The sequence below is a fragment of the Callorhinus ursinus genome, unplaced genomic scaffold (assembly GCF_003265705.2).
Source record: "Callorhinus ursinus isolate GAN/ISIS: 27379988/994484 unplaced genomic scaffold, GSC_fseal_2.0 scaffold31, whole genome shotgun sequence".
NCBI classification, from domain to species: Eukaryota; Metazoa; Chordata; class Mammalia; order Carnivora; family Otariidae; genus Callorhinus; species Callorhinus ursinus.
In genome coordinates this window covers 11,769,697-11,780,921 of record NW_027397093.1, presented here as the reverse complement: position 1 = coordinate 11,780,921, position 11,225 = coordinate 11,769,697, and the positions used below count along the sequence as shown (strand labels likewise).

Here is an 11,225-nt window from a genome sequence, read left to right as displayed (position 1 = left end):
AGCAGAACTGCGCATGCGTCACACGCACCGCGGGCGTAGGACCTCCTCCGTCCCGACTGACGGCGGGGTGGGGTCTGGTGCTGCCGGGAGGAGTTGGGGGCGGGGGGAGGAAGGGGGCAGCTGCCAGTGGACATGGCGGCGGGCCGCAGCAGGGCTGTGTTTGCCGTTTTTGGAGTGCTTAGTGTTTGTGCCGTCAGCGGCTCTGGGCCCGTGGCTGAGGGGGAGACTGGCGGGGAGGCGGAGTGGACGGAGCCTTGGGATGGTGCGGTTTTCCGGCCGCCCTCAGCGCTGGGCGCGGTGGGGGTGGCGCGCAGTCCGGGGACCCCGCGGCCAGGGAGGGAGGAGGCAGTGGACTTGCCCGTGCTGTTGTGGTGGAGCCCAGGGCTATTTCCCCACTTCCCGGGCGACTCGGAGCGCATCGAGTGCGCGCGCGGTGCGTGCGTGGCGTCCCGGGACCGACGGGTGCGGGGGCACTCACGGACGCGCGCGCTGCTCTTCTACGGCACTGACTTTCGCGCGTCTGAGGCGCCGCTACCGCGCCTGGCACATCAGAGCTGGGCGCTCCTGCACGAGGAGTCGCCCCTCAACAACTTCGTGCTGAGCCACGGTCCGGGCATCCGCCTCTTCAATCTCACTGCCACCTTCAGCCGTCATTCTGACTACCCGCTGCCGCTGCAGTGGCTACCCGGGACCGCCTACCTGCGCCGCGCCGCGCCTCCGCTACAGGAGCGCGCGGAGTGGCGCCGGCGCGGCTACGCGCCGCTGCTCTATCTGCAGTCCCACTGCGACGTGCCTGCGGACCGGGACCGTTACGTGCGCGAGCTGATGCGCTTCATCCCGGTGGGTGGGGCCGGGACGGGGCTGGGGTGGGGCGGCCAGGGGGCGCGTGCGGCTGAGGCCAGGACCCTTGGCGTCCAGGCCGACATGCAGCACCCACTTGACGGCTGTACTCTATCCCGCTCAGGTGGACTCCTATGGGAAATGCCTGCAAAATCGGGAGCTGCCCACTCCGCGGTTACAGGACACAGCCACAGCTACCACCGAGGATCCAGAGCTCTTGGCCTTCTTGTCTCGCTATAAGTTCCACTTGGCCCTCGAAAATGCCATCTGTGATGACTACATGACAGAAAAACTGTGGCGCCCCATGCATCTCGGGGCTGTGCCTGTGTATCGCGGCTCTCCCTCTGTGAGGGACTGGATGCCCAACAATCACTCCATCATCCTCATTGATGACTTTGAGTCACCTCAGAAGCTGGCAGAATTTATTGACTTTCTGGACAAGAATGATGAGGAATACATGAAATACTTGGCATATAAGCAACGTGGGGGCATCACCAACCAGTTCCTTCTGGATAGTCTGAAGCATCGGGAGTGGGGAGTGAATGATCCTTTGCTGCCTAACTACCTCAATGGTTTCGAGTGTTTCGTCTGTGACCATGAACTGGCTCGGCTGGAGGCCGAGAAAGCCCACGCAGCCTCTCCTGGGGACATCCCTGGCCCTGAACCTCACATTGCCCAGCCCTCACACATGGACTGCCCGGTGCCCACACCTGGCTTTGGCAGTGTGGAAGAGATTCCTGAGAATGACAGGTAAGGATAGCCGGGGTCCCTGTGGCCATCAAATCAAATGACTGACTTGCTTGCTGTGGGCAGTGAACTAATACTAGGTGCTGAGGGGATTGTTGTATAAGGAAGTGATGACATGGGCTTACCCTGCCTTTAAGGTGTCAAGAGTCTAGTTGGGGGAGACAGGACAAACTGAAAAAGCTCAGTAAAAGATGCAAAATATAATTCAAGGCAACAACATGAAGATCAGCTTATGTGAGCAGTGTTTGCAATAGTGATTCAGAAAAGGCTTCAACCAGGGCAGAGGGGCCTGTTCAGCGGAAGTGATGAGAGACAAAGTTGGGCAGATAAACTGGGGCCAGGCTATACATAGCCTGAATACCAGGCTCAGAAGTTGGACTCTCCTGAAAATCAACTCAGGTGTTTATTTAGCACCTTCTAAAGGGTGGGGTGGGGAAGAGCAATACAAAGATGGGTATTTTGAGAGAGGTTTGTCTGCAGTAGGGTTTACATCTGTTAACCTGGCATAATTACTAATAGTACCTCCTTTCACTCTCAAAAGTACCCTGATTTGGATGATAAATTATATACATCCGCTCTAAACAAGATAGGACTGCTTTCAATGGATAATAATGAACAATGGTGGGCAGTGTGAATTGGAAGAGAAGTGAGGAAGCTGCTGCAGTAAGTGGCAGAAGGTGGTGCACTGGGAAACAAGGTCAGCATGGGAGGTGGGAAAATGTTGAAGACACTTGCAGCAAACCACATCTTTTCAGGGAGAGGTGATAAAAAAGATTATTCAGCTTAAGAAAGCAAAGACTGTTAGAATGGCCTGCAGAGACCAACTTGCACAGTGGATGGCAGCAGAGGGCTGTTTATATACACTGCGGACACAGTTTGGTTCTGGGAATGGAGTCCTCCATCAAGTAATTTGTATCTGGTTTATGCTGAACATAGTATTATGATTTAGTAGAAGAAAAGTGTAAAACATTAAAAAAAGAATATATGTTTTATCTAGACATTGGACAGCATTGCACCTTCATTTTGATTATTGAAATAAAGGTGCAACTTACAAGGTAACCATCTAAAGAGGCTCCCTGGCTTTTCTTACAGAGACTTCTGGTTCCATAGTGTGGCCCTTGCCCTGCCTTCCCCTGAACTCCTTCCACATTTGGGAACCCGGAGTGGGCACGACAGGAAGTGTAACTCACTGGGGGTGGGCTGTGTGACAGATAACGTGTTTGCAGCTTACTGTCACTTGTACCACTACTAGATTTATTTCACATTTCCTTCCCTTCAAAGCAGAGCCCTGTCCCAGACAGAGACTACTGGATCTGCTTAAGATTTCTTTGACCCCATTCAGAGAAGGCAGGACTCATAGCTGTGCAGAGGTTCCATAATCCAACTCCCATTTTGATGTTTCAGCTGGAAGGAGATGTGGCTGCAAGATTATTGGCAAGGTCTGGACCAGGGGGAAGCTCTCACTGCCATGATCCACAACAATGAGACAAAGCAGATGAAATTTTGGGATTACCTACATGAGATCTTCATGAAAAGGAACCAAAATCTCTAATTACCCTTGCAAGAGCCTTTAACGTGGCAGAGCTAGGAGATGGAAGTCCTTATTCTACTATGGGACATGAGGGGCATCTGCTGCACAACCTTAATGAACACTGTCTTATCATGAGTTCAAGGAATTCCAGTTACAGCCACTGATATTTTATCTTAATGATGTGTACCCAGTGTCTCAGCTTGTGGTAATAGGGCCTGTCCTCAAGGAGAGATGGAAGCCTCCAGTTCTTGGGATTAGTGGGAAGCAAAAGCCTGAAACACCCACTTGTTTCAAAGTGCTGATCGAACAGAATTTTAAAAGATCTGCATCTTTTTCTAGCCATTTCATCCTCTCAACTGTGATTGGAACAACACCTTGGTACTTGTCTAAGAATGAGGTAAGATGGGTCAGGTTTATGGTCTTAAAACTTCGATGCTATTCCTTAAATTCTTCATTATTCAGTACCTTTCCTAATCTCTTTTCCTCGTCTCCTGCTTTATAAACTGTTATGTTGGTGGTGAAGCAAAACTCCTGGTGGGTTGTATTCTGGTTCTTGGAGTTGTATTTTTTAATATCATTTACTTGCCTTTGATGTCAAACTTTTTATTTTAAATGGATTTTTCTTTCCTGGTTGTCCACTGTATCTGATGAAGATGCAGTAGCCTTTGCCACCATCCCCACATTCATTCTCCCCTGCATTAAACTGGCTATAGATTTGACAGCTTTTTTTATTGCTGGTTTGCTTTTTTTTTTTTTAAGAGCATATCTGGAATTCCTTCTCATGAACAGAAAGACTCAATGGCTAATATATGCCTTGTCAATTTAATGAATTGTCCTGCTCTATTTGAGGTTAGAGATTAAGGCTGTAAATGATGACAGAGTATATATATATCATTCATGTATATATATATATATATATATATATGAATATTTAAATGATTTTGAAATGTTAAAATAGATCAGTGCAAATCAAACTGCAGATTTTTATAGGTCTTTAGTCTTTTCTGTTTGCCTAATGAACTCTCTATTTTATTGTTTTTATATGCTACAATTCTAAGTCTCATTTTTCCCAAAGAGTCATGAAGATTATGTTGGAAAAAACAGCCCAGCAATATAGTTGTAGCAATTACCTCATATTATGTAGCATTTTTCACTTTATGTGGAATGAATATTCCAACTTCATTCTATTACCAATATCCGTCTGTACAACTTTATAGTACTTACTGAGACTACATTTTGATGGAACCCACCTAAGGTCCTAACCTCAGGGGGAGGTGAGGCAAGAGATAGCCACAAGTGGCTGGCTAAATAAAAAGCTGTTAGGCGATTTTGGGGTACAGCCAAACCCTTTTATTGCTGTGGTTTGAAAATAAAGCTTAATGGGCAGGGAGACCGTTAGCTTTTTCTGGGCCAGTGGAACAAAAAAGAATACTTTGGACCTTAGTGCTACTCTGGTTGTAATGTAGTATTAATGAATTATCACTAGAGAAGTTCCATAGCTTATCAGTTTATCTGTTTGTAATTATGTACTTTTACATACATATACACACACTAATTTACAACCAGATGTATGTGTGTGTATGTATGTGTATGTATGTACGTATGTTAGATGGGTCCCACCCTTAATATTGTGACATCTAAGGATATGGCCAAGGAGAGCTGTAATTTGGGCTGGATTTCATTGCCATTGTGGTTCTTTTTCCATTTTATTTTTTAGTAAAAAATACCCTTCACACCAGCATGGAAAGTTTGCTTAGGGGTGCCTGGGTGGCTCAGTCATTAAGCGTCTGCCTTCGGCTCAAGTCATGATCCCAGGGTCCTGGGATCGAGCCCCGCATCGGGCTCCCTGCTCAGTGGGAAGCCTGCCTCTCCCTCTCCCACTCCCCCTGCTTGTGTTCCCTCTCTCACTGTGTCTGTCAAATAAATAAATAAAATCTTAAAAAAAAAAAAAAAAGTTGGGGCACCTGGGTGGCTCATTCCTTAAGCGTCTGCCTTCAGCTCAGGTCATGATCCCAGGGTCCTGGGATCGAGCCCCACATCGGGCTTCCTGCTCCGCGGGAAGCCTGCTTCTCCCTCTCCCACTCCCCCTGCTTGTGTTCCCTCTCTCACTGTGTCTCTGTCAGATAAATAAATAAAATCTTAAAAAAAAAAAAAAGTTTACTTAACCTGTTTGGGCTTGTACAGAAAAAAACAAGAGGGGAATATAGACCTTCAAACATACTTATATTAAAATAGTAGTAACCCACAAAAAGTCAAACTCAGGACTCCGATTTCTCAACTTGCAGTCTATTTAAATGCAGGTGCTGATTTATAGTGCAAAATACATATTACTCAAGTGCAAAATAAGGTTAGGAATCAAGTTTCATTATGTGCAATAAAAAGGGTAAGTGCAAAGTGTATAATCATCCTTACCTCTCCTAATTACAGCAGTTCACATTGGCATTCCTTTAGCACTTTTATGTACAAAGTGGGCCAGTTGTTTATGAATGATTGTGGCTGGAGACTCATGCCTGCTTTGTGGACAGTGCTTCCCAGACTTTCTCCTTTAATCCTATCACCATAAAAGTATTCATAAAAGAGCACGGTAAACCAGATGCTACATTTCCACAAGAGAAAGCAGAACCAGTATGAAGAGAAAGCAAACAATGTGAATTTTCTCTGGTTTGGGCCCCGCTTGCTCTGTAAACAGCAACAGGCTCAAGATTATTGGTGGTAGAAGTGTCTGATTAGGAATCAGTTTTATTTGTACTGCTGGGGTGGCGGTGGAGCATGAGACTGATGCATTTATTACTCCATGTGTTGCAATTTTCTATTTTCTCAGGTTTCATTTTGTATAATAAATAACTTTTTAAAAAGAGTCTTCTGCTTGGTTATATTTTTGGGCTGAGTATGATACACTTGGAGGCTTGGAAAAATATGTCAAAACATTTGCTTATTTAACAAGTATTTATTGTCACTGTTCTAGGCACTGGGGTTCAGTAAGACAGGGTCCCCTCTCTAATGGTGCTTACATTTTTTAAATGGGTGTCGCTGGTAAGGAAGGCTGTAAATAAACAATAAATGAACAAGGTAATTCAGACTGTGATATGTGCTATGAAAAAAATGTAACAGCTTGATGGTGGGGGGATGGGGGACGTAAGGGAAGGCCTCTCTGACAGGAACTGAGACTCAACAGAAGAAAAAGAACCAGTCATGCAGAGATCCAATGGGAAGATTAAACATCTGTGATAAATGATTTTAATTTTAGCACACTAAAATTTACATAACCAAATAAATATTGCTCCTCCAAAGTAGTCCTCTTATGAACTAAAAGCTGTTCAAGTTTTGCTTCCATTACCAGAAACATTTCTTGAAGCTCATTTCTAAATGCCCTGAGAATCCTGGCACATCTTTGAGTTTTGTAAACAGCTAAAAGACACTTAGAACCAAGTCTGATGAAGCTAGGCATCACAACTGAAGGGTCAAGTCTATTAATGATACCACCAAGTATCTTCACAGGATTGGAGAGAGGATTAAATTAGACGATAAATGCCAAAGTGCTTAAAACTCACCCTACCCAATGAGATCATTACAAAGGAGAGCAAAGAATATATAGTAGAACATATAAATAGTAGCAACTTTATTTTTACCTATTTAAGTAGGCTCCACACCCATCGTGGAGCCCAGTGCAGGGCTTGAACTCAAAACCCGCAGTTCAAGACCTGAGCTGAGATCAAGAGTGGGACGCTTAACTGACTGCGCCACCAGGTGCCCCAGTACTAGCAACTGTTTAAATGAGCCCAACTTTTCTTTACGGTTTTGGGGGGGTTTTAAAAGGTAGTAAAATCCAACAGTTCTTGAAGACTCGTCAAAATATAGTAAGAATCTGTCCCAACCTAATATCTTAAAGTCTCATATTTTGATTCGCTCCCATACTCTGCCCTTGCCTATGTCAATCATCCTCTAGTTCAGCCAGCTACCACCATAAACGAGTGTCCTATTTATCGGGTCCTTTCCTGCATATTCCCGGCCTAATACCGCCCGGAGACCTCAGGGCCCGGAGCCCACAAAAGAACGGTCTCGGTCAGCGGACGAGCCTCCAAAACTCTCCTCCTAACCTGCACACGGGTCTTGAACAACCGATGTTGGATCCCCTCATCGGGCCTACAGGACCAAGAGAGCAAGCAGGGCCTCCAAGCTTCCCGCAGGTTGCGCTCCCAGACTCGTCGAGCTCGTAGGGGTCACGCAGGGTCACGCACGGAGACGCAGAGCCTGCCGGGAGTTCGGTGCGCAATGGCGACGCCCAGCCTGCGCGGTCGCCTACCGCGGCTAGGAAACCCGCGGAAGCCTATATTGAAGCCCAACAAGCCCCTCATCCTAGCTAACCGTGTTGGGGAACGACGCCGGGAGAAGGGCGGTGAGCAGTCGGAGCCAGGGAGGCTCCAGAGCGGAAGCTGGAGGGATGTACGGGGCGACTGGGTGGGAGGGCTTAAGGTAAGGGTTTCCTTGTGACTGAGGGTTCTCGTTCTGCTCCTCCAGAGGCGACTTGTATTACAGAGATGTCGTTGATGATGGCGTGTTGGAAGCAGAATGAATTCCGCGACGAAGCGTGCAGAAAAGAGATCCAGGATTTCTTCGATTGTGCTTCGAGGGCTGAGGTGACAGAAGGCCCTTAGGGTGCCCTCTTGGGAGGAGAATGGGGCGGGGATACAAGTAATTGTTCTCCTTGCCTCTTGGTAGGTGATAGGAAGTCCTTCTCATTTTAAAAAGGCGAGGAAAGTTGTGGGAGCGATTTCACTTACGCCAAAGTGGAAAAAGTTGTTTTGAAGGCATTATGATTTTGAGCGATTTGTTTCACTGCTCTAAGCTTTAGCTATACCAGATGTAAAAGGAGGTTAATATTAATACCCACCTTACAGAATGTTGTGAGTGTTAAATGAACGAATGAATGGGAAAATCATTTTGTAAAATTTAAAGTGCTGCTCAAATAGACATTATTGTCTGAAATAGAGCTAAAGATAGTGAAGGGCAGGCTATTTGGATTTTAGCCTAAAATTAATTGCAAGCTCGCATGGTAGCGTCGGGTCATCCAGTCATCTTTAGGTTTCACGTCCCTTTTGAAAGGGGATTGGGTAGATGAAACCGATATTTCCAGGCTGGTTAATATATTAATGTGCTTTGTGGCATTGTGAGAACTTTTGGCCTAGGTCAGGATAAACTGTAGAGCTGTCATTTTTGTTTTTGTTCTGTCTTTTCAGAGAGCCCGAAAGATGCAATCAATCCAGGACACAGGAGAATTTGGGGATTTACCCCCCAAGAAACTGAATAAATTGTTACAGAGATTTCCTAACAAATCTCATGTCAGTTGAAAATGGAGAAGCATTTTCTATGACTGGACTGTAGCTACTGAGAACTATGCAGAGGTGTTTTGGAGACGTTTGCACTGCCATGCTCTATTTGAAAGGTGAAAGGAGGCAAGACACCTTTTTCACCCTTTGGAATCATTGTCAGGATGGAAGTTATGCTTTATCTTGAAATAAAATCCTCTAAAGAGAACTTGGCCCTTGTTGTAGATTAGGTTCTCCCTCCATACTTGAACTCTGTATCCTCCCTGAGACTGGAAGTTCTTTGCTCTCTGATTTGCCCCAGGAGCAGGACAGATTTATTCTTGTTCTGCATTTGAAGTCCTTACACCATTTAGTACCCTTGCCTTTGGATGCCATAAGGGAATTGAAGTTTGCCTATATGCAGAGTTTTTTTGCCATCATTTGTAAGTATTTAGTGACTGCCTGTTTTGTGCATAGCCCCTGCAAAATGCTCCCAGAATAATCAGAAGTTCACAAACTGGTGCACAAAGTTACTGCAGATGTATTTTATTTAGCCAACACAATTAAAAATTTCTTTTTGAATTAGATGACCACCTTCCAAAAATAGGAAAGGTGTCATTAAAAATCCACTTTGGAGCTTTCCATTAAAAAAAAAAAAAGGATCTGGCAACACCAATATCTTATTCCTGCATGGCAATAATCGAGTAGAACTGATTATCATTTGTCTCTATTCTCCATACCTGGAGAATACCAGGCATTGGCCTCTCTCAAATGGTGAAACTGAAACTTATTTGGCAGTTGTCTTCTTTGTGTATCACCTGTTCACTCTCATTAAGTTATCCACCTAGTTGCTAAAGGTATTAACTTCTGTGACCCCTTGATATTAGAAACAATTGTATAGTATTTTATGTATACTCTGCCCTTTCAGGCATAGCTAACTTAACCTTTCCTATATACGTTAGAGCATTAAATAGACAAAGGGATCAGTGGGGCTTCTAAATCTCCATTGGGATAATTATTCAGATAAAGAAGGGGTCTTGCCTCCCTGACCCCCACAGCTACCTCTTCCTATAGTCCTCATCCCCTCTGGGTATGGCACTGGGCAGTTGCCTGGTTCCGACAGCTGAGGCTTTTAGCGGTAGGAAGAAGCTCTGCGCTTAGGCACTTTGGACTGGACTTAGGAGTTCTTAACCTAGGGTCAGTAGATTCCCAGTAAGAGTTCTGTGGACAGGAATGGGAAACAAATTTTATCTTTAGCCACAACTGAAATTTAATATTTCAGTTAAGACTGAGGGAAACAAACCACAGTATCAGCAATATCTGTGAAATCATATTTTCATGTAGTAGGCTGCAGATACCTCAATATCATACCCATCACTAGCTTCAAAATTATGGTAGTTATTACACTTGCTGTTGGATCTTACTTAATGTGTAAATAAAGAAGTATTACTATGTTACAAATTTGTTTTATTATTTTTAAAATTGTATTTCGACATAATTGGTTTCCTTTGTAATTTTTATATTTTATTTTGTGCATTTACAATCTGAGAAGGGTGTCTATAGAGACTTCACCAGGCTGCCAAAGGGTCCGTAGCACAAACAAAAGGCTAAAACATCTGAACTCAAAGGACCCACTGACAAAACAGTACAACTATTTCCTGAAATCAAGTGCATTCTTTTTGCGGTGCTTCCCTGGTGAGACCCTGTAACAACGCTGATGGAATGCGGGCTTCTGGACTACAACTCCCAGAAGGTGATGCGGTCCCAGGGCCTATCCGGAGTTAAAACAATAACTCCACCCAATAGTTCCTGTGTTACCGCTTGACAGCCTACGATTCCCGGCATTCATGGCGGCTGTTTATTCCTTGGGGACATTATGGACGCCGAGTTATTGCTGGGATCTGTAGTCATTTCATATACCTCTGGGGGTTGGCTTCCTCTTACAGTAACTGAGGGTGGGTTCGAGATAAAAAGGCAGGAAATGCAGCAATTAAACAAACAGGTCCTCTACATCTGCCCGTACCGGGTCCGGTTCCCAAGCGCGTGAGGGCGGAAGTGGTGGTGGCCGGCGCGGCCGGAAGTTCAGATCAGCTGATGGGGGAGGCGGCGCCGCAGCCGCCGAGAGGCCCCGGCTGCCGAGCGCTTCGTCCGGGCCCTGAGTCTCTGATACTGGCCACGATCCCCGTTCGCACCTCGCAGTTGGGCGAGGCCCGGTTCCAGATCCCTTCCAGGCTTGAGATCCTCGTCCGGCACGGCCGCCCTGAGCGCCCCGGCCACCCCCAGCCCCGGCTCGCCCCTCAGGCCCCGGGCCTCCCCTCAGCCCCCGGCCGGCGGCCCAGGCCCCGGATCCGCGGGGGGGGACCCGGCCCCGGGGGGTGCAGGCCCCATGGAGCTGATGTTCGCGGAATGGGAGGACGGAGAGCGCTTTTCATTCGAAGATTCGGACCGCTTTGAGGAGGATTCGCTCTGTTCCTTCATCTCCGAGGCCGAGAGCCTCTGCCAGAACTGGCGGGGATGGCGCAAACAGTCCGCGGGGCCCAATTCCCCCACTGGCGGCGGTGGCGGAGGTGGCAGTGGCGGTACCAGAATGCGAGGTGAGGGTGAGCGGAGGGGGAAGGGAGCGGGCTGGCTCTGCTCAGGCCTTGCTGGGGAGCTGTCCCTGCTCGGGAGCTGTCCCGGACCGCGAGCTGTCCCAAGCCCAGAGCGGACTTCTGGATTCGCTTTTCCAGTCTTCCTGGGGTTGGCTTCTCCACACCAGCGTGTGTGTGTGTGTGTGTGTGTGTGTGTGTGTGTGTGTGTGT

At 46.8% G+C, this 11,225-nt stretch overlaps 3 protein-coding genes across 7 annotated transcripts in view; all 3 read left to right on the top strand.

Moving 5' to 3' along the window:
* Positions 1 to 100: 100 nt before the first annotated feature.
* Positions 101 to 5,950, top strand: FUT11 (fucosyltransferase 11). Of its 3 annotated transcripts, XM_025850404.2 has the most exons (4): positions 101 to 840; positions 965 to 1,590; positions 3,458 to 3,515; positions 4,836 to 5,950. In XM_025850404.2, exons 1-4 carry the CDS (start codon positions 133 to 135, stop codon positions 4,836 to 4,838), a joined length of 1,395 nt encoding a protein of 464 aa, XP_025706189.1. In that variant the 5' UTR covers positions 101 to 132; the 3' UTR covers positions 4,839 to 5,950. The 3 variants fall into 3 exon arrangements, with proteins under 3 accessions (XP_025706189.1, XP_025706187.1, XP_025706188.1); XM_025850402.2 differs by having other exon boundaries at positions 102 to 840; positions 3,458 to 5,949; XM_025850403.2 differs by lacking the exon at positions 4,836 to 5,950 and having other exon boundaries at positions 107 to 840; positions 2,992 to 3,601.
* A 1,427-nt stretch (positions 5,951 to 7,377) lies between these two features.
* CHCHD1 (coiled-coil-helix-coiled-coil-helix domain containing 1) lies at positions 7,378 to 8,653 on the top strand. Its single transcript, XM_025850498.2, has 3 exons — positions 7,378 to 7,514; positions 7,637 to 7,755; positions 8,356 to 8,653. Exons 1-3 carry the CDS (start codon positions 7,391 to 7,393, stop codon positions 8,464 to 8,466), a joined length of 354 nt encoding a protein of 117 aa, XP_025706283.1. The 5' UTR covers positions 7,378 to 7,390; the 3' UTR covers positions 8,467 to 8,653.
* Positions 8,654 to 10,351: 1,698 nt separating this feature from the next.
* The window catches only part of ZSWIM8 (zinc finger SWIM-type containing 8), a 14,449-nt gene continuing 13,575 nt past the window's right edge, over positions 10,352 to 11,225 (top strand). The window contains exon 1 of one of the 3 annotated variants that reach the window (XM_025850414.2): positions 10,352 to 11,018. In XM_025850414.2, coding sequence (XP_025706199.1) covers positions 10,811 to 11,018 — 208 coding nt within the window. In that variant the 5' untranslated portion in view covers positions 10,352 to 10,810. The remainder of the gene's footprint in view (positions 11,019 to 11,225) is intronic. The other 2 variants (XM_025850412.2, XM_025850413.2) reach the window with 2 other exon arrangements.

Excerpts from the sequence above, each read along its gene's own strand:
- FUT11 (XM_025850402.2), top strand. The coding sequence starts at position 133 with ATGGCGGCGGGCCGCAGCAGGGCTGTGTTTGCCGTTTTTGGAGTGCTT. Across the intron at positions 841-964 it reads AGCTGATGCGCTTCATCCCG|GTGGACTCCTATGGGAAATG; the intron begins GTGGGTGGGGCC and ends TATCCCGCTCAG. Across the intron at positions 1,591-3,457 it reads GAGATTCCTGAGAATGACAG|CCATTTCATCCTCTCAACTG; the intron begins GTAAGGATAGCC and ends ATCTTTTTCTAG.
- CHCHD1 (XM_025850498.2), top strand. The coding sequence starts at position 7,391 with ATGGCGACGCCCAGCCTGCGCGGTCGCCTACCGCGGCTAGGAAACCCG. Across the intron at positions 7,515-7,636 it reads ACGACGCCGGGAGAAGGGCG|AGGCGACTTGTATTACAGAG; the intron begins GTGAGCAGTCGG and ends CTGCTCCTCCAG. Across the intron at positions 7,756-8,355 it reads ATTGTGCTTCGAGGGCTGAG|AGAGCCCGAAAGATGCAATC; the intron begins GTGACAGAAGGC and ends CTGTCTTTTCAG.